At 37.2% G+C, this 20,873-nt stretch overlaps 1 protein-coding gene across 1 annotated transcript in view; it reads right to left on the bottom strand.

Annotated features, from left to right (window-relative positions):
• The window catches only part of Pcdh15 (protocadherin related 15), an 864,688-nt gene that overhangs the window by 104,279 nt on the left and 739,536 nt on the right, over positions 1-20,873 (bottom strand). Inside the window, exons 24-25 of the mRNA XM_050142799.1 lie at positions 12,019-12,159; positions 10,584-10,696 (exon numbers count right to left, since the gene is read on the bottom strand). Of these exons, the coding sequence (XP_049998756.1) occupies positions 10,584-10,696; positions 12,019-12,159 (254 nt within the window). The remainder of the gene's footprint in view (positions 1-10,583; positions 10,697-12,018; positions 12,160-20,873) is intronic.

Here is a 20,873-nt window from a genome sequence, read left to right on the forward strand (position 1 = left end):
TATGCAGTTTAGGGCATAAAAGTGTTTGTCAATAGATGTTATAAAAGTTCACTGGTTCCAATCTGGTTCTACTGCCCTCCTTCTACAGAAAGACAAATCTAATTTATTTTGACATGTTGGAATTCAATACATTTGCAAATGAGTACCAATTAAGGGACCATTTTTATATCTGCTATGCGAAAGTTTAATGAAAATGAGAAGAAATAAATACCCACTGCAACTCCTATTATTTGTAACCTTGTGGTAATTGTTTCAGAGTGACCTAATTCCACATATTTAACTAAGAAAAATAGTGCCAAGACAGGACTCTTGAGAGACACCAGCTCTCCCTGATTCTGGGCATGAATTATAAATAAGAAAATTAGTCAAGGGCCAAGTGGGCGGAAGCTATTAGAGGTTCAGCTCTGCTCAGACTCACAAGGCACCTTCAGCATGAAGATGTGAGAGTAGAAATTCAAAGGATTCCTCAAATTATTGCCAAGATAAAAATGTCAACACATAGCGTCCATGTGAGCGTAGGGCATGCATATTGTAAGCTTGGGGCAACACTGCATGACATAGAGTTTAACACTGAAGAAGTACTGGGGCTTCTACTCTGCCCCATGGTAGTGTGGGAAATCATCTGATACATATTTATCAAGGACAGAAGAGAACATGGGAGAGATGCCCAAGCATTTCCCAATAACTCAATCTACATTCTGAACACCTGTGGGCTGTATAAACTGAGATAATTTTAAAGTTTCCCCATTTGACTAAACTTAAGGAAACGTTCTTCCAGGTTCTTTGTTCTTAGCTTCCTTGTTCTTATAGCTTTACACTAGAAAACTTGACATTGTAAATCATTTCTGCAAAATCTTTAAGACAAACCCTGCTTGCCAGCTTTACAGTTCAGCGCAATGGCATTGCCACTGGCCAGGGAGGCGGGCTCTGACAGTAGGACAAACACCTATCTAACCTGTCACTGGCCCCCATACATGGTTATTCTGTTTTACGGGTTCCCTGCTTCCCATTGTAAAACTGTATCTCTTAATGAACATGGGAGGACCTCTCGAGCACAACTTTAAAATCCCTTTCCCGTGCAATGTGGATCTCTGGCTGAGCTCTGGCCCTCCCCATCATACAGTAGCTCGTTATCTTTCATGCAATCAACATGCTAAATTGGGTTTAGTTGTGTGCTTCTCTTTTCTTCATAGCATCACATGCGAACACAGCTCCGGCCAACACAAGTTCTATCCAAGCAACCCACGGATCATAAGAAACAGCCTGTGGCTATTAGGTACAACTGCACTTATTTATACAGTGATGTATAACTTAGGCATACAGGAAAAGTCTGTAACGAGCAAGACTCCATTCATACATAGCAGAAAACAGGACATCAAAGGCACAGGACACATACTACAAATCAAGATGAGTCGGGAGGGATTCTAGTGATCATATGATTCAGCTTATCTGTGACAACCCTTTTGTACCTACCGCCGTAGCTTAATACAATGTGTGTCTTTACATTGGAAAGTACTGTGTGTCAGGCACAGTAAAGACAGAGTAAGTGGCAAGTTTTACCCTTTACGTAAGCTTACAGCCTCAGAACTCTGCCTCAGAATTGTACCTTCATTATGTTCCAGAATAGTCCTGGCTTTTCCCTGTTTGCGATTGCCTGATATGTCTTTTCTTATCATGTGGTTTTTCTGCATCTGCTTTTGTTTTCTATGCATTGGTTAATGGAACATAGCTGTGTTTTAAAATTTTACAAGAAAAAAATTAACTACCCCTTAGACAATGAATTAAATGGCACAGCTACTGCAGATCACGGAAGACTGAAGACGGATGACTTCACCATCATAAACTGCAAATAACACCGTGTCATTCATGATTGTGAAGTCAAACTCAGTGGGAAGATTTGACTTCTTCATAATCAGTATGACTTTTTCTGGTTAACACCTTTCAAACTTTGAAATTTCTCTTGTAATAAATAATAAAAATAAGGCTCTTCAGATTTTTCCTAGGTCCTACTTCTAGTTTGGCTTAGCTTGCATCTCTAGGCTCATCAAGTGAGAACCATACCTCCAGAGCCCTTAGACAGAACACTCCACTGATTAACTCAAGAAGAAAAAGGCACCGTCCACAGAGTTCATGTGAGTAATGAACTCTGAATGAGGGAAGCAACAAGAGCCTGTGAACCATCTACAACTCAGAAGATGTGAAGAAGTTCAGTTCCACGTGGCAGGGAAAGTGTTTGGACTCACTCTAAATGTCCCAAGCTTTTTCTCAACTATAAAGAGAAACCCTCCTATGCTTGAGGAATGACTTCAATGGTGGCAGTTTGTCTTCAGGAGATGTGGGTTTTCGTGTTGGACAGTAGACGTACACAAAAGTAGAACAGCTTTAGCCATTGAGTAGCACTTTCTATATTTGAAGGTTCCCACGGATCTTCTTGTCTTTGCTGTAGTCTCTTCAATCAGTGTTTTCTCGCTACACACATGTTCTTGATGAAAAAAGGTCTTTAAATTTGTAGGTCAAGATTTCTATGAATGGTAGCAATGTCCCTCCATAGACCAGAACTACAATTCTTCGACTAAAAAAATCTCACTGGACAGCAGTGAAAACATTGCTTCTACTTTTTACAATTTAGTATATTAGCTACCTCTAATTATAAATTATAATTTTCCTTATTTTTACACATTAGAAGGGAGACTGTTAATTCTTTATCCAGTTTCTAGCAATTTCAATCCCCTATATAAAACTGTTAAGATTGAGTTTAACTATGAATTATGTATAAGTTTTACTGTCATTAGGGATGAAATTAATTCACATTTATCAGCAACATACCAGTTATTAATTCTAATGTGGGAATTGTGAAGGTTATATTCTAGTAAAGGGTAATTAAAGTTTGGAAATCATCAGGATAGTCTTATACATAATTATCTTTTATCAGGGTTTGATACATTGAGATTGAATAATATTTCTCTAGGATTAAAAAATACTTAAGAAATTAACAAAAATGCATTCGGATTTTTTGGTCTTTTTCTTTTTAGCATATAGTTATAAACTTATTTATTTTCATGGAAACTATACTTTCAAATGCACAGTTTTAATTGTCTATAATTATAACCTTAAATTTGAAATATTTAACAATGAAAGCAAAACATCTCTATCATAAATAAATACCAAAGCACTCTCCCCCCTCTCTCTATCTATATCTCTATATAAATATTTGTATTGTATTTTTTGGAAACTTTTAAAATAATTGCCTTTGACTAATTTTTTGATAAATGGAGAAGACACTGCATTTCTATACAAAATCAATATTCACATTTAGACTGCATGGTCTATCTGAGACATGTTGATCTTTCTGTGATATTTACTCTCAAACTGAAGGCAAGTGGATCCCAGTGTATGCATGACTCTGACTCAGTCTGCCATCCTCAGATAAAGAGCAAATGTCATTCTTCAGGGTCTAACATACTTGACCTCCAGGAGTCAATCCATTCTGGGGTGATCATCCAGCCTTAACTACTACTTGGACTTTAGTATTCTTGCCTAGGGTAATGGAGAGACGTGGTAGATGACTTTTCCATGACGCTGCAATAGCGTTCTAGGAGGTGCTAAATAATGAAAGACAGGAACCTTCTCATCAAACACGGACAGGTTGCGGTTTAGGTTCCATCTTGAGGCCACAGCCACAGGAGGCACATCTGAACCACACTTTTAAGAATCACAGGTGGAATCTTAGGGGGTATTTGTGTGAAGGATGTGTGTCCCCCATCAAACTGCAGTTACTGGTGAGGAGAGCACAGACATAGAGGTGCAGTTTTGTGCTATGACCTACAGATGACCTGGTTGCCATGGAGATGCACACTTAAGTGAGATTGTGCTCATTTCAATGCAACAATCGAATCTGGGATGTTGGAATGTTTTGGCCTAATACATTACCAATCTCTTCTTAACTTGGGTTTATAATATATATTTCTCTTAAAGTCCTCCAGCCTGACCCCTACTCCCTTCCAATCCTCTCACATGGGAGTTTCCTCTGAAGAGAGTATTGCTTTTTAAGTCTCACCTTGGTAATTTATTGTTGCCAGACTCTACTATTTTGATAGTTATAAGATAATTTCAAAATATTTATTATTATTTAGGAAAACTGAGAGAAATGTAATGGATTATGAATATAGAATTTAAACACATATATTAAAGTAGGCCTTTTTATATGCTTGTATACTAAAAGAAAATGAGGAAGTTGGATAAATATAATATATATTAAATTATGTACAAGTGTCACATTAATAACAACATCAATTGCATGGATTTTTCATTCCTAAACATCCCAAACCATGTCAGGATATCTACAGCTACATATGAGGACAATGGCCAGGAGGCTGTTATGTCCTTTTTTCTCATATAATTATTTTCACTCGGTTTTAGTCATACCACTCGGAAGAGGAAACAAATTATGAAATGGATGAAGGCTCCAAGAAGAATGAATCAGAAATAATTTCATAAAATGTTTCTAATTACTGGAGGATGGATGAATGAATGCCTCCCCAACCTTCACGTTGCTTCCAAGACTGAAAGGGGCAGGCGGAAGACAGAGATTGCTTAGGCCAGGGAGATGCCTCAAAGGGACAGAGTATTCACCTCATAAGCCTGAGGACTCGAGTTTGGTCCAGAAAACTCACAAAGACATGAGAGGAGAGAGCTGACTTCACAGATTTGTCCACATGTACACACAGTGACACACGCACACTCTCCACCATAAATATAGATACAGCAAAAATGAAATTAAACAAATCAGCATATTTAACCTCATTGTGAGGATTTCAGTTAAACCAAATAATAAATTGTCAGGTCTGCCAGGTGGTCTGTATGGTCTGAGCCAATCATGACATGAGAAGTTTAAGAACAGATTATTAGAAGATGATTCTAGTTCTTTTTTTTTGGGGGGGGGTTCTTTAAGCCAAATTGTGGGAAATGATTTAAAGAAAGATGTGAGGCTACATATCACAAACACACAGACACACACCAGACAGATCACACACACCAATAACTTATATCTCCCAGGGTAGGTACTATTACTTGATCTTCATTTACTGCAAAGGGAAGAATAAGATGTAATTAAAGCAAAAGAAGGGGCATCTGGATAGATGTCGAAGGTAGGGCATATTTCAGCAATAAAGAGCCTCTAGCTCTTTAAGAGTTTTGTTTCAGGTAAAGGTAGGAGAAGGTGAATGAGGATGGGGTTCCTAACAGATCCTCAATACAGTCATGTGGACGTGTTACAGCATTGCATATTTATCCTAGTTTTAAGCTTGGTTAGACTGAGATCCCCTGGGAGAGGAGACGAACACACGTCTGAACACACATCTGAGGGTACTTATAGAGAGAAAGGCCTGTCTTGAAAGTGGCTGGTGCTACTCCATAGACTGGGGACCTAAATGGGGTTAAAGGGTAAGGACAGGGTCCCTGTGCCAGCCTTCTCAAATGTCCTCTTCTCGATGGCCACAGAGATTCGTTCCTTTCAGACTGCCATGAGAGACAAGCATGCGGCTTTTAATTGCTCCATCATCAATGTTTCTGCGTTTCCCCTTTGAGAGACTGAGTGATGTAAGTGGTGGTTCCAATACATGAAATGGTAGGGTGAGGGGGAGATGCTGTCGTGATTGTCAAGAATTCAGTTTAAATTCCTGAGCTACAAGATGAGTTCATCTTTAAATGTGTCTACTTTTAAATTGATTTTTTACTGAGCTCTACGTTTTTCTCTGCTCCCCTCCCTGCCTTTCCCCTCCCTTTCAACCCTCTCCTGAGGTCCCCATGCTCCGAACCTACTCAGGAGATCTTGTCTTTTTTTACTACCCATGTAGATTAGATCCACGTAAGTCTCTCTTAGGGTCCTCATTGTTGTCTAGGTTTTCTGGGATTGTGATTTGTGGGCTGGTTTTCTTTTTGGAAATAAATTTTCCACTAGGAACCTAGACATCAACACTTGAATGGAGACAGTTCTGAGACCTAAAAACACAAATATTCCAGCTCCCAGTACGACTTTTCTTAGAAAATACTGTCCACATGTCGACTGTGAGTCCACACCACAGGGGCAGAATGGATACATTACTGTTTTGTATCTTTGCAAAATTTGATCCTAGAAGGATTTATGTTTTCTACTACCAGGAGTGACACCAACAGAAAGCATCTTCTATACAGTCATAGATGGATGCCTCTTTACCCTCTGTGAGTGATACACAAACTACCAAGGCAGCAAATGGATTTAAAAGCAAGAGAGCAAAGGCAGTAGGCACCTTATACCTCATGGTTCTGTATTAGAAAGCAGTGGGGATGGCTTTTCAGGTAGTCTGCAGTAGCATAAGAACAATGCCACAGCCAGCGACTGAAAATATAATGACATGAATCATCCTTATAGACGATGCTTTGCAAAGGAACAAGAAACCTGAGAAAATGCTGCAGCATGAATGAGAATGACTTTCAGTATGATTAATAAATTGTGTGATAAGTTCTTTCAAATCAATATAAGGTTAAATTATATCATTTGAAACGGCAGTACCTAGTATGAGATAGGACTATAAATTTCTTGTCTTGTGTTTCTACCTTTGTCAACAGTTGGCTGACAGGGTTGTGCTGGGTGGACTCTGTATTTCAGGTATTCCTGGGGGCAATGGTTCAATCAGGCCAAAACATGGTAAATACTATTCAGTACCACATTTTATTTCCAAGAGTATAAGCCCTGTTGTGTGACTCCCAATAGCAAGTGGACTTGGGAAACAGTTTAGCTGTATGCTCATGAGAAAGTAGAAAGGACTTAGGGAGACCAGAAACACTGTCATAGTGTCCCCCAAATCAGCAAAGCTGGAGAGATTGCTGGGGAGATGCCTACTGCTTTAAGGTTTTTCCTACATCATTGTATAAACATTTAAATTCAGATATTGGCATCAACCACCATATCTGCTATCACTGTTTTTTTTTTTCTTTCCAATGTTCCTGGGTATCTAGCAGAAAGTAAGGTCTTCTTTTTCAGTACCAAATTCCATTGAATCCATTTCAACAGCAACACTGACTCTCATGTAGGAGTCTATCCATAGACAATAAGTTACAAGATTTCTAAATCCCCCCTTTTTTGATTCAAAAGAAAGTAAGAATGAGACAATCAAAGGGGTACTGTAGCAGTTAGCAAGTTCTTCAAGGTCAGAGCCCTCCTAAAGACCTTGTGATGGCTTTTGTTCGGAGCACCAGATAATTGGCAATTTTTTTTGTTCTCTAAGTTAATAATATTATTAATAGAATTCATTTGTAGTTGGTATTTATATTCAGGCACAGTGTGAAATGCTAAATTATTTATTGAGCAAAACATTTATGATTTTGAAAGTTAGTACTGAACAAGAACACATAGAAAAGAAAGCCAAATGAGTAATGTCCAGATTCTCAGCATGACCTTGGCCTCAAAGACTCAAGGTTTTACCCAAAGGAGACAAAGATCAGCATGACTGTCTGAGACTCTGAGGCACACCTGTTACTGATGGGGAAGCGGGGGCACAGAGAAAGGACAGGCTGTGCAGAGCTCACAAGGAGAGATACTGTTTGCTCCACGGCCAGCTGTGCTGATTGTTTGTTTTCCTCCTAGAGTTTCCAAGGAAGGACTGGAATTAAGGTAAATAGTCAGGAGAAGTAGAAATTTCATTTGTGATTGCTGTGACGTGTAGCATGAATAATAAAAACCCAGAGACAGAAATTGGGGTTCAACCTGAAGACCAGAAAAGCAAAGCAGCCAAGCCACTAGAGAAGTCTTACATCTACCAAGGCTGGGTGACCACAGACCAAGAGGACTAAGCAGTCTATGAAGACTAAGCAGACCGAGCCTCCCTCTCCTCCCATTCTATATTCCCTCTACTGCTGGGATTAGAGGTGTGTGACTCCCTAGTACTGGGATTAAAGTTATATGTCATCACCACCTGCATTTGATTCTGCATTGATCTTGTGTAGCCCAGGGTGGCCTTGAATGCACAGAGATTCATCTGCCTCTGTTCTCACAAATCCTAAGATTACAGGTGTGTGTCACTACTGTCTGACCTCTAATGGCTAATTTTGCCCATATGATACTCAGAAAAGATTTATGTATTAAACCATAAATAAAATATCACTATAGTGTTGAAACATCAAGACCATAAATGACCCTAAGAGGGAGGGTTTATTGAAGCTTACAGTTCCCAACATAGACCATCACAGGGGGAAATCAGAGCAAGAATTCAAGAGGGGCAGTAACCTAGAGGCAAGAGCTGATGCAGGGGCCATGCAGGAGTGCTGCTTACTGGTTTACTCCCTCATACCTTGCTCAGTCTTCTTTCTTGTAGTTCTTAGGACCACAAGCTCAGGGATAGCACCACCTTCAAAGGACTAGGCCCTCCTACATCAATCACTAATTAAGAAAATGTGCTATGGGCTTTCTTACAGCACGGAGAACATTTACTCACTTGAGTTTCCTTCTTCCCATATGGTTATAACCTGTATCAAGTTGACATAAAAGTATCAAAAACTGCCTTGTGAATCTGTCACCTTGGTGCTTGAAACACTGAGTGAAATTTATCAGGGAAATCTTTCCAATGGCAGAAAACTGAGGCCATTGCAAACCAGAGAAAAAGAATTTCAGAACCGCCAAGCAAGAGGGACAGCAACGATGGGCATGATGGCGGAATGGCCTCACAGCCACATTCACTACGGGTTTTATTTGTTTCATTTAGAACTTAGTATAGTTTGTGTGCTTGCTTTGGAGGACTGTCCAGGAGTGACGTCACAGAAGTTCATTCTGAGCTACAGTATTGTAAAGATAAAATTTTCTTGTGGTGGCAGATGTTCCCAAGATATGTCCTCATTTATTCCACTCACCAGTATCTTGGCTCCTGCTGTAACTTCAAACTCTTAAGAACTTATTTGAAATTATAATGCATTAAGGTCCAAATTTAAAAGCAGGACAATTCCATGGTCATCAGAAATATCTTTGGCTCTTGAGCCTCAAATAGTAGCTTCTTCCAATTCCAATTTGTCTCAGAAGAGACTAAATGAATTAAATTCTTTGGAACCCAGTGGAGACTCCATCATCCCTGTTACACTGATATTGACACGGACTGACAGATGTGGGCCATTTATCAGTATTGTTATGGATAACCCTATGCCAAATCTTCAACTCAGCTCAGTAGAAGGTGGGTGTTCAGGCATGATTGCATATCTATATACCTTCTTTCCCCAGCACAGTGGCGCTACTGTCTCCGGTGGATTACGTTTTCATGGTGTACTGTGTTACCAACAGGTACACTTTGTTTTTACTCCAGGGCTGTGAGCCTCTTGCAGTAATTACTTTATTGGGAATATTTTTAAATTAAAATTTCTGTATTGTATATTGGTTCATGATTGCATATTTGTGCTGTGGATGTTTACCACCCTTCAGCTATCTTGGAGGGAATGTAGAGATTATTCACCAAAATAAGGGCAGATGTCCACATCTATGAACTGGCATCACTATCAGGACAAACGAGGGATGATGGAGGCTACTTTGGGTTCCAGGGCACTGAGCAATCCAGTCTTTCTTGAGACAAACTAGAAATGAGAAGATGATACTGATTAAGGCTCAAGAAGAGTCAAGATTTGGGATGGCAACAGAATTAAAAACCATATGTATACACACACACATGCGTGTCACATCATGTATGTGCATATACATGTTTGTGAGCACATGATGAGAGTTTGCAAAGAGCTGACAGACATAACAAGAGGCCTCTCTAGGAAAGACTGGGTGGGAATCTATCCCCATGATGCTAGTGCCCCAGAGGATCTTGGCTGGCAGGCCACCATGGCCATAACAAAATGAATTGTAGGACAGGTTCATTTAGCTTTCGTTTCCAAGTGTCCTGTTGAATGCCACTGTTTTAGAAAATGAAAATATTTTGCTTAATGAATAATATAGAATTTCATACAGTGTCTTAATATAGATACTAGCTGAATGAGATTCTATTAATGAAATTTGCAACTTAGGAAATAAAACCCAGCCAATCGTTTGGTGTCATTGTCAGAGCACATGCAAGAGGGTTCTGACCCGCAGGCCATTTTCTAACATTCGCCAACTTTCCCTAGACTGTCTCACTTCATTGGTCAGTCTGAATTATTTTCTTGTCACTTGATGAGTTGAAAATGCCCTTGTTATAATACATAACATAGTATGAAGATTCATATCACATGCCTTAGAAAGTGTTGCTGTAGATCATACATCAGAGGTGGAGGTCACATTGTACTGGCGACAATGAGAACTAAAAATCTGTTTATCACCACTGGGTTCCTGAATGACTTAGAACTATATGATTATATTTCAGAATTCTTTTATTATTTATAAAGGATCAGTTATTCACCGAAGCATCCCTAAAGTGCTTCACACTAAACGCTTGCCAGTGGTATGTCTTCAAAGATTACATTCTAATGTTAATATGAAGCTGGAGTTGAAAGTCAACATCACTGGTTAAACTCAGATCGATTTCGAGAGTGCCTTTAAAGCATACTAGAAGCTCAGTGTTCTGAAACCTGATAGAAATGCATACCTATACTCCTCCTGGGTGAAGCGGGGGATCTCTCCAGGATGTAAGACGAGAATTCTCACGGTGGCACTGCTGGACATCACAGGCTCGCCATCATCAAAAGCCACAACCACCAGCTAAAAAGGGGACAGGATCCACATACAGATTATAAATAGGAGAAAATGTCAACACAGACGGCATCAAAGATTTTGTTTCTGGTTCCAGCTGTGGGAAGAAGTAAACATTTTCCTACTCCCTTCAAGGAAAGAAATACTGTGTTAGAATATGCCACATTCTCACTTAATCTTCAAAAGCATTCAGCTATGTAATGTCATTGCTAGAAGAAAAAAAATCAATTAATTCTATTTAGAAAACAAACAAGCTTCTTGCAGAGTATATGGATGGTGCTCTATTTATGTAATTCTAAACGGATATCTACAGTAAATGCTGCCGATAAGGAGAAAAATCTACGTTTATAGCATCAACATACTTATATAAAAGGTGTTAAATCCAATTGTATCAACAGCAAAAAGACAATTAGAGTACTTATAAAAAATTAATTTCCCCTGAATTTAAAGAGTAGGAATGAATTCCTCTAGAGAATAAAATAGATGACGTTTATAGTTAATACTTCATTAAGTAATGTCTTAAAACAACTAGTACATTGAAAATCAAGACCATGAAGTACACAGTGGTAATTATTCAAACAAATAAACTGACTTATGAGGAAATATCTATGGATTTTTATTGCAGTAGTATGTAATACTTTCTCTTTGCAACCATAATACACAAAGAAGTGCTCTAATATTTACATAAAGGTATGCCTAACATTTTCACAGAGATGTATATTCTTGAGAAAATTATAGGTTATTAATAAAAAGCAACTCAGTTTAGGTTAATGAATTTTTTTCTCAAAAATTCTAGAAGCATTGTCTGTCAAGATAAGATTTCACTTCTGCAGTTATACTTGTAGTCACTTTAATGCTTGCAAGCAGGTGTACAATGACATTCACACAGTTGTTTCAGAACAGTAGAGGCACTTGCTATAAAAACACAGTAACAACCTAATGATCTACTATTGTAGCATTAGAAGCACAAAGAAAAATGTAATGGTTTACTTGCACAGCGCAACACCATATAGTCATTAAGATAACCGCTTTACTTTTCAACAAAAGTGAAATGGTATGGACAGTATATAGTTGAGTACAGATTGAATATCATGATTATTGTAAAGCATAGATACTCATGATGAGATCAAGTAGTAGCATCTACTTATGTCAAATATATAAAATATAAAGTAATTCTTTTATTTTAAAATACAACTTCCAAATTTCAGTGAGAAAGGATTTTTGAAAATTAAAGATTTGAAAAATAGAAAGAAAATCATATTGACAACTGTTAAGCCAAACCCTCAGTGCTAAATGTCAAAGAGCTGTCACAAAGAAAATGTCACACTGACCTTAAAAATGGTTGTAGGCTCTTCATTAAGATTGACACGAGTTATAACTCTTCCAGAATCTTCTTCTACATCAAAAATGCTGGCAGGGTACGGAAACTGCACATCATCCACTCGATACCTCACCCGACTTGCAGGCAAACCCTGCAATGAAATAATTGATCTACCTGGATGAAGGCTAAAAAACACCAGCAGAGATAAACCGACTTTTACAATTAATGACTTGGTAAAGAAAAAGTGTCTTGGTTCCACACACTGTGTTAAAATGTGCCAGGGTATTTCTTTCTGTGAACGACTCAATCCTTATCAATGAAGTGTGTTGCAATTAGGCTTTGGTGAAATGATTCTTATGAGGGAAAAGTTAGCATATTGCCACAGCCATCTTTCCTTTCATTCCACGTCATGTCTGCCTCCCGAAATACCCATTCTCTGTGACTATTTTTATTTTCTGCCACAGCTGTTTCACTTTTAATTATGCTAATCTAAATTCAGGATGCTGGTTTCTCTTTGCTTGGGTGCATCTGGACTATAGCTAAATGGCTGCACCATTACAAAGGGTATAGTATCACTGAGAATACTCACTAATCCCTCTATCCACTAATAATCTACAACCTACACTAAACTACAATAATAGTCACGACTTCTCTAGACAGCTCATACTCTGATTTTCTTCCATCCTCTGCAGCCACTTTTTCTGTACTGGACACTGATCTGACTCTCTGATCCCACCCTATTAAAACAGTCTTTAAACTATATACACTCTTAGCCGGGGGCGGTGGCTCACACTCACAATCTCAGCAATACTATGTTTAAAGAAAGAGAACCATTATAATTTAAGAGGCCACTCTGTGCTGCACTGTGAGTTCCAGTACATTCTGAAATGCAGAGTGAGACCCCGTGTCAAAATTAAAAACAAACCAAACCCAGAGAGGGAGCAGGAAGGAGAGTTCAAAAGTGAGAGAGGATGTATTCTCATTAAAGCTGTCCATAACCCTCAGTGCCTTCCATCAAACACACAGATCCAGACTCCCCACATGGGGAACCAGATCTTGAAAATTTATCATTTTTCCTACCTAATTTACAATCACTGTTTATTTTTGCTATTATATATATGCTTGGATGCCTCTGTTTTCTTCCTTATACTCGAGTTTGAAAGACTTCTACTTTCTGAATTTGTGCTCATGAGTCCCATATTCCGGTTAAGATGTGTCTTGAAACTATTTCTATTCTCGAATTCGACCTGGAATCGTATCACACATTTTGTGATGGTGCAAATATGAAGTATCTCCTACAGCCTCATGTTTTAAAATCTTCGTTCCCAACTTCTGGCATAATTTAAGGAGGCTATGGGAGCTTCAGATGGTGGGTCTATCTGGTAGACAATGGCCTTGGGAATGTATACTTGAAAAATGATTTCCTATCCTGCTATCTTTCATTTAGTTCACTGTGATATTAGGAGCTTTTTGGGGGGTATGTGCTTGCACTACCATGAGGATTTGGCAATCACATGGGGCCAATGAATTAAGGACTAAATACTTTGAAATCATGAGTCAAAATAAATCCTTCCTTGTTTCTTAATCATGCTGACAGCAGTTTCAGCAACCAGTCTGAGAATCTTACTAAATATCAGAATAGGTGTGTTATATTTATTCTCATATTTATATCTAAAATAGATCTAGGAGTTAGCATAACCATTCATATTTTACAAATGAAAAAACCAAGGTTTAAAAATGAATCCATTTCCTGAAAATTTCTCACCTAAATATCAAAGTTATTAGACACACTTTATCTTTAAACATGATCCTTGGACATGAAGCTCACTTAATAATTATGATATTTTAAAGGCAATATTTCCATAACATGTGAATAACATGGGAAAACATTTCTTAAAACTTGATTGGGGAAGAAGTTGATGCTGTAGGAAAACCCAATTTGTAAAATCCCAGTTGAGAAGCATAATTTCCAGGGTGTCATAATGATAAAAAGCAAAGCTATAGCCCCCAAACATTACCAACATCAGTTCCCATTCTGTCTGCAGTTTAGTACAGTAACTGAAATCACTCACAAGCTACAGCTTCCATTGTGCTGAGATGATAGACATGTGCCATCATCCTCACTAAATGCTCTTTCCCTAACTTTTTAAAAAAATTAGAAATGGCTATGGCTCTAATCTTAATTCATTGATATCACACATTTTGTGTTTATGGCTTTTCTACTCACTAATATCTGTTCATATACTTCCATACATAGCTCCTTATTTCAATTCTGCAGAAGGCAGGTATAATGAGAGACAGACAGACATACATACACATTTCTTTGTGATTATTCTCTGCTTATGAACTTCACCATGTGTTCAGGAGAGAAGATATATAATACATGGATAAATACCATCTTCTGGAATTTCTTTGGTTATGAGGAATAAGGTTGTGGTGTTGTTACAGAGTCCCCATCTCATTACTTAAATATTATATATATTTAGAGAATTATTCCTCATTCTCTAAATACATATGCCATACTATATGTAGAGTTAGACTTGAGATATAATTTTACTATTTTAAGCATAAAGTTATATATAATACACATAAACACATACATATCATATATATATGTCAATATATATCAGTATAAACTTTAAAAATGTCTATTCAAACAAATCTTTACTATTCTGGGCAATAAATTGATTATCATATGTGGTTATTTTATTTGTGCATTATTTGCATCTTCCTTAGATTATTTTCAAAAAATTTTGCTCTCAATATAAATTGTTTCATTAGATAATATATTCAGTGAAAATCTCCCATGCAAATAAAACAAACTAAATCAAGATGCAGAACATGAAATTTAATTTTGTATTCTAACATGTAAGAGAGATGGTGCTAACTGTGCAATGCCTTTTGTCTGCTAACATTGACATCCACAAGCCTACATACTGCTACAAGAGCTTTATCATTGTAGATATTCTAACAGTGTAATATGACGTGCCTATGTAGCCGATAGGCCCAGATCAAAGAATCTTATCATGATGGTTTCTTAGAAACTAAAGCTCAATGTAATTATATCGATAAAGTGGAAATTAATAACAGCAAAGTAAATATAAACATATTAAGAAATTACAAGCATTTTGATTATTTTTTGTTATCAGTACTTTTTTTTACTGATATTTTTTAGAATTCTATTTTTATGGGTCAAATATGATATGTTTTAACTTAATTATGGTGAAAATATAATTAATTAGTACAGTTGGTAATTGCAGATCTGTGTGAAAGATATTGCAAACATACAAACACAAGGAATTTTAATGAGACTGTAATGGAACAAAATAATTAGATTCTTACTATCACAGGACATCTCATTTAGTTATTTTTAAATATATAATTAACAAGAAATTACTCAGACCCACATAACTTCCTTTATAATAATGTGATCATATTATATCAGGAAATACTAAACACATTATCATTAAATTCAAATACTAAGTAATCTGTTTTCAGATACATGAAGAGTTTTTCTCCATGACATAGTTTTAAAAAAAACCCTTTCTGACACTATCTTTGAAATCAGCTTTGGTTTACTAAGTAACTGTGTAATTCACAAATAATCTTCCAAGTATGAATTAGCACAAGGAATTATTTAAAAAGTAGTTAGTATTTTTCCACCATTCAGGCTAATTTTGTCAATTATTTTCATAATTCTAATGAAATGCTATATTAGCCTTGAAAATGATAAAGAGAAACTATAGGTCATACTCAGTTTATCCCAAAGATCATTTTTCTTCTTCCGGTCTGTATGTAACAGCACTCTGATAGGAGGGTCCTTCATGTCACACATCACGTAATTAGTACGTGTGCAGTTGTAGTATGTCCATAGCTAGTAAAGGCCTAAGCAACTTTTCTTTGAGATTATTTATCACTTAAGTTCTTAGGAAATGTGCTATTAGAGGGAAACATAACTCTTCAAAATATCTAGATAATGTCCCTGATTTAGACACCTATTGATAGGCTGAGATAGCAAACTCCCTACTTCCCTTACAAAATGGATCACATAAACCAGAGGTTGAACCTGGACTAGAGAGATTCTGTCCCTGCTCCCCTAAAATCTTCCTACTTTTTAATGATAAAACAGGAATTTCAGGAATTGGAGAGATGCCTCAATGGGTAAGAACACTTGCTGCTCTTCTTGGGACCTAAGTTTTATTCCTAGCACCCAAGTCTGGTGACCCACAACTGCCTATAGTTCTAGCTCTAAGGGTTTATAACATCCTCTTCTGGTCTTCATGGGCACACATATGCATGTTATATGCTGATATACATACATATAAATAAAAACTAAAAATAAATAAAGCAAAGAATTTCTCCTACTGCCGCCTTCATGAGGTTAGAAATAGGCCTCTTAGGGCTATTTTCAGCCTATTTTCACTAGAACATTGCTTACTGTATTCAAATCGTAGCTAACAGCTGAGGTGTGCACTGGTGGATAAGCCTGTAAAGATGTGTTCTATGTGTGCAATGACAGAGAGTATACATATAGTGTAAAGGTTACTGTATATACACAATCTTAACAGGAAGGGGAATCCTGCCATTTGCACCAATGGGAACCCAGCTTAAGGGTGCAATGCAGCCCCAGTTACATTCATAAAGAAAAATGCTACTTAATTCTTCCAATATGAGGAATGTACAAAATGGAAAATGTTATCTAATTTTGCTTGCATTAGGAATTTCAGATAGTCAAAGAAACTAGAGAGGAGACTGGGGGTTGATGGGGACAGAGGGGCAGGTAAATGGGGAGCTGATGTTCACAAGGTCCAACATCCAGTTGCGTGTTTTTGTTCTCTTTTCTATATCTAAGACCTGAAGGATGCAGTGGTTAAGTGAACCTATGAGTAACCATTGGGTGGCTGTGTAGGGTTGCTGCAGGTTAATGAAAAAACCATTTTCTTGAAGCCCTTGGAAACTTTTTGAGTTAATGAACATTTAAGCTCCTTGTGGATAGGGAGTCATAAATATCAGACAATATTAACATGGGAATCAATATCTAATTACAATACTAGTAATAGATTATTTCTAGGAGACAAGCCAAAACAAAACACAAAAATAATAAAATTATCTTGGCTTTATATAATTTCAGGTAACACAAGATAGTAGGGATCAAACATGTATGGTGTTAAGGAGAAAACATTACAAGACTCTAATAGGTTGTCAAATTGTGCTTTATATGTACCAACAAAATAAAACCCAGATGTAGAAGAACTCAGTGTCTATCCTCAGCTAAGCAAAGAGGCGACCAAATATAATGTGTGAAAGGAAGGGGCTCACTCACACATAGCATAAACTGGAGCTAAGGATAGAATCACCTGAGAACACCTAGATTAAGATGCCATGAATAATCCTATAGAGTAAGGAGTTTAGCAAAATAAATTGAGAACTGTGGCATATTTAGAGGTAAATTTAACAAAAGTCATTTAAGATCTATATTTGAATCTAAGGATCATTCCTGAAAAAAAAAACCCTCTAAATAAATGGACAACAATATCCAAAGCAAATAGATGAAGACAAAGGAAAAACTGACCCAGAAATGAGAGTTGTACTCTCAAATAATTTGATACATAAGGAAAGTAGCAGAAGCACCTCGGGGACTCAAGGAAGCTTATTACCCAGGCTGCTAGTGAGCTGTCAATCCACAGAGCTGTGGCTCTTATGTAGGTTGCATTCTGTCAGTAAAATCCTTCATTTCCAGTCCTTCTTCATCATTGAATATCTTTAATCTGCTCTGAAACACAGGGAAATTCTTCCTCAATCTTTTCAGTCTTTTCTACAGACATTTCTGTCCTTACGCCCTATGGTGTCTCAGTCTTGGAGAATGAATTCGCTCTCAGCTTTTAATTCCGCTCAAGATGTTCCCAGGTCTGTGTTTATTGTCTTCGGTTTCTTCTGGAGTTTCTGCCCGATTCAGCCACCCCTGATCCCGAAAGGCTGAGTCATCACGGCTTCGGCTCAAAGCAGCTGTTCTATGTACACGTTTATTAGCTTTTTCTATAACTACCTTCCCCGCTCCAGCTGAAACTCTAGGTTGATATTTAAGTGTGCCTTTAGTACTCTGTAATCTTCCCTCTCATGTCCAATATCTATTATTTCCCTGCCTAAATGCCTTTACATATTTCTGTTGTCTCTATTAGCATGGCCTCTTCGCTTTTCTAAATTAAATGTAGGATGTGGTAGCCAATTTGTCCTCTGGGTTTTATTTATCATGTTTTATAAAAAATTCTGTGTATCATAGAATAATTTATCATAATAGGTACCTTTGATTTTTTTATTATTACTCTTTATTTCTTTAGTAACTTTTATTTTCTATATAATAAACAGGGTCTCATAAACCATTGTTCAGAATTGAGGCCTACAGAAGAACTTCCAAAGACAGATTTTAGGCCATCTTTCATACAACTTGAGTTATTTAACCAGACATCATCGAAATCATGTTACATAAATTCATGAATGTTTTGAACTCTGTAACATGTGAATATAATTTTATTGCCAATTTATTCTATCTACATTCATATGCATCCCTGTATTTTTAAAAAAACCAATTTCCTATCCAAAGAAGGATCAAAACATATCAGAATACATACTTCTGTCCATTCTCTGATATATTTTTGGAAGCTATGGTATGGACAACAGCAAAGCCAAATTATCACGGCCTTCACAGACAATTAAATCCAAGGGTCCTGGTCACAAAAGGCCAAAGTTTCCCTTTCAGAACGCATGCTTCTTTTTCTTCTGAAAAGATGTTCAGGAAAAAGGGTCCCATTTAATACCTAATGGAAACCTATGTGTGAATTCTAAAGACCAAGTAGTTTGTTTTACCCAGTGCCTTGAGAAATGCCCTTTGTGTTGTGACCTTGGCCCACAAGGTTTGTTTCTACAAGAAGAAAAGGCTGATGTCAGTTATGTCATGAGCTGATACTTTTAATTGACCACATACTAAGACACAAAGCAAGTCTCAACAAGTCCAATAAGACTGAAATAACACCCTGCATCCTCTCTACACACCACAGATCACAGCTGGATATAAAAGACAACAGAGGCAACAGAAAGCTTACAAACTCATGAAAACTGGACAACTCAATACTGAATGAAAAATGGGTGAAGACAGAAACTAAGAAGAAAATTAAAAACTTTAGAATTGAATGACAATGAAAACACAATATACCCAAACTTCTGGGACACAATAAAGGCAGTTACAAGAGGCAAGTTTATAGCACTACGTACCTACATAAAACGTTTGGAGAGATCTCATATTAGTAACTTAACTACACATGTGAAATCTTTAGAACAAGAAGAGGAATTAACAGTCAAAAGGGAGTAGACAGAAAGAAATATCAAACTCTGAGCTGAAATAAGTAAAACATAAATAAAAATTACAAAGAATCAATGCAATCAAGAGTTGGTTCTTTGAGAAAATAAATAGACTGATAAACTGATAAAATGACACTGGAATTAAATAGTCATGTTGATCAATGGAATAGACCTAGATATAAGTCCACACACCTAGGCATACCTGATTTTTTATAAAGAAGCTAGAAATACACACTAGAAAAAAGACAGCATCATCAACAAATGGTAGGGATCAGTCTAGATTACTAAGTGTAGAGGAATGCAAATATACCCATATTTATTACCCTACACAAAACCCATCTCCAAATGGATGAAAGATCTCAGCATAAGGCCATATACACTGAATCTGACTGAAGAGAAAGTGGGGAGTAATCTTTTACCCATTGTCATAGGAAAAGACTTTCCGAACTGAACACCAATAACACAGACACTAAAATTATTAATAAATAGGACCATGTGAAGTTAAAATGCTTCTGTATAATAGATGATACTATCACTCAAATTATATCAGGCCACATTATGAGAAAATGACTTAACCAATCACACATCAGATAGATGTTTTATATTTAAATATGTAAAGAACTAAGCAAACCGAACATCAAGAAAACAAATAACCCAATTAAAAATGAGATACAGATCTAAACAGATAATTTACAAAAGATGAAACACAAATGTCTGGAAAACACTTTAAGAAATGTTCAGCATCGGGCGGCGGGCGGAACCAGCGCACGGTGGGCGACGCAGCTGGCGCGGGCAGGACGGGCAGGTACTGACACAGTGGCAGGCAATGCAGGCGGCAGGGACCAGCGCAACACTGAGAGCAGATCGCCCCAGGACAATTAAATCAAAGAGGTAGGCCTTTGGTTGGCGAGGTCCCTGGCAAACAGGGAACCTGGTTCTTTTCCTGAAGACCCGTCTGAGGGGTGAGAAGTCAGGTGTAATTCTGATCGGTTTACCTTTATAGGTTACTTGGCCTTTTTCCTTTGCAGCTCTTAATATTCTTTCTTTAACCTGTCTATTTTGTGTTTTGATTATTATATGGCGAGGGGAAGTTTTTCTTTGATCCAGTCTGTTTGGTGTTCTGTATGCTTCTTGAATATTCAAGGGGATATCTTTCTTTATGTTGGGAAAGTTTTCTTCCATAATTTTGTTAAAAATATTTTCTGGGCCTTTGAGCTGTGATTCTTCTCCTTCTTCTATTCCTATTATTCTTAGGTTTGGTCTTTTTATTGTGTCCCATATTTCTTGAATGTTTTGTGATGAGAATTTGTTGGCTTTGCTGTTTTCTTTGATCAGTGCATTTATTTTCTCTATGGTGTCCTCAGAATCTGAGATTCTTTCTTCTATCTCTTGTAGTCTATTGATTATGCTTGTTTCTGTAGACTCTGCTCGTTGGCCTAGATTTTCCATATCCAGCTGTTCTTCCCTTTGTGTTCTCTTCCTTGCTTCCCTTTCAGTTTTCAATTCTTG

Source organism: Alexandromys fortis, unplaced genomic scaffold (genome assembly GCF_014885135.2).
Source record: "Alexandromys fortis isolate MF-2015 unplaced genomic scaffold, M_Fortis_MF-2015_v1.1 scaffold_9, whole genome shotgun sequence".
Taxonomy (NCBI): Eukaryota; Metazoa; Chordata; class Mammalia; order Rodentia; family Cricetidae; genus Alexandromys; species Alexandromys fortis.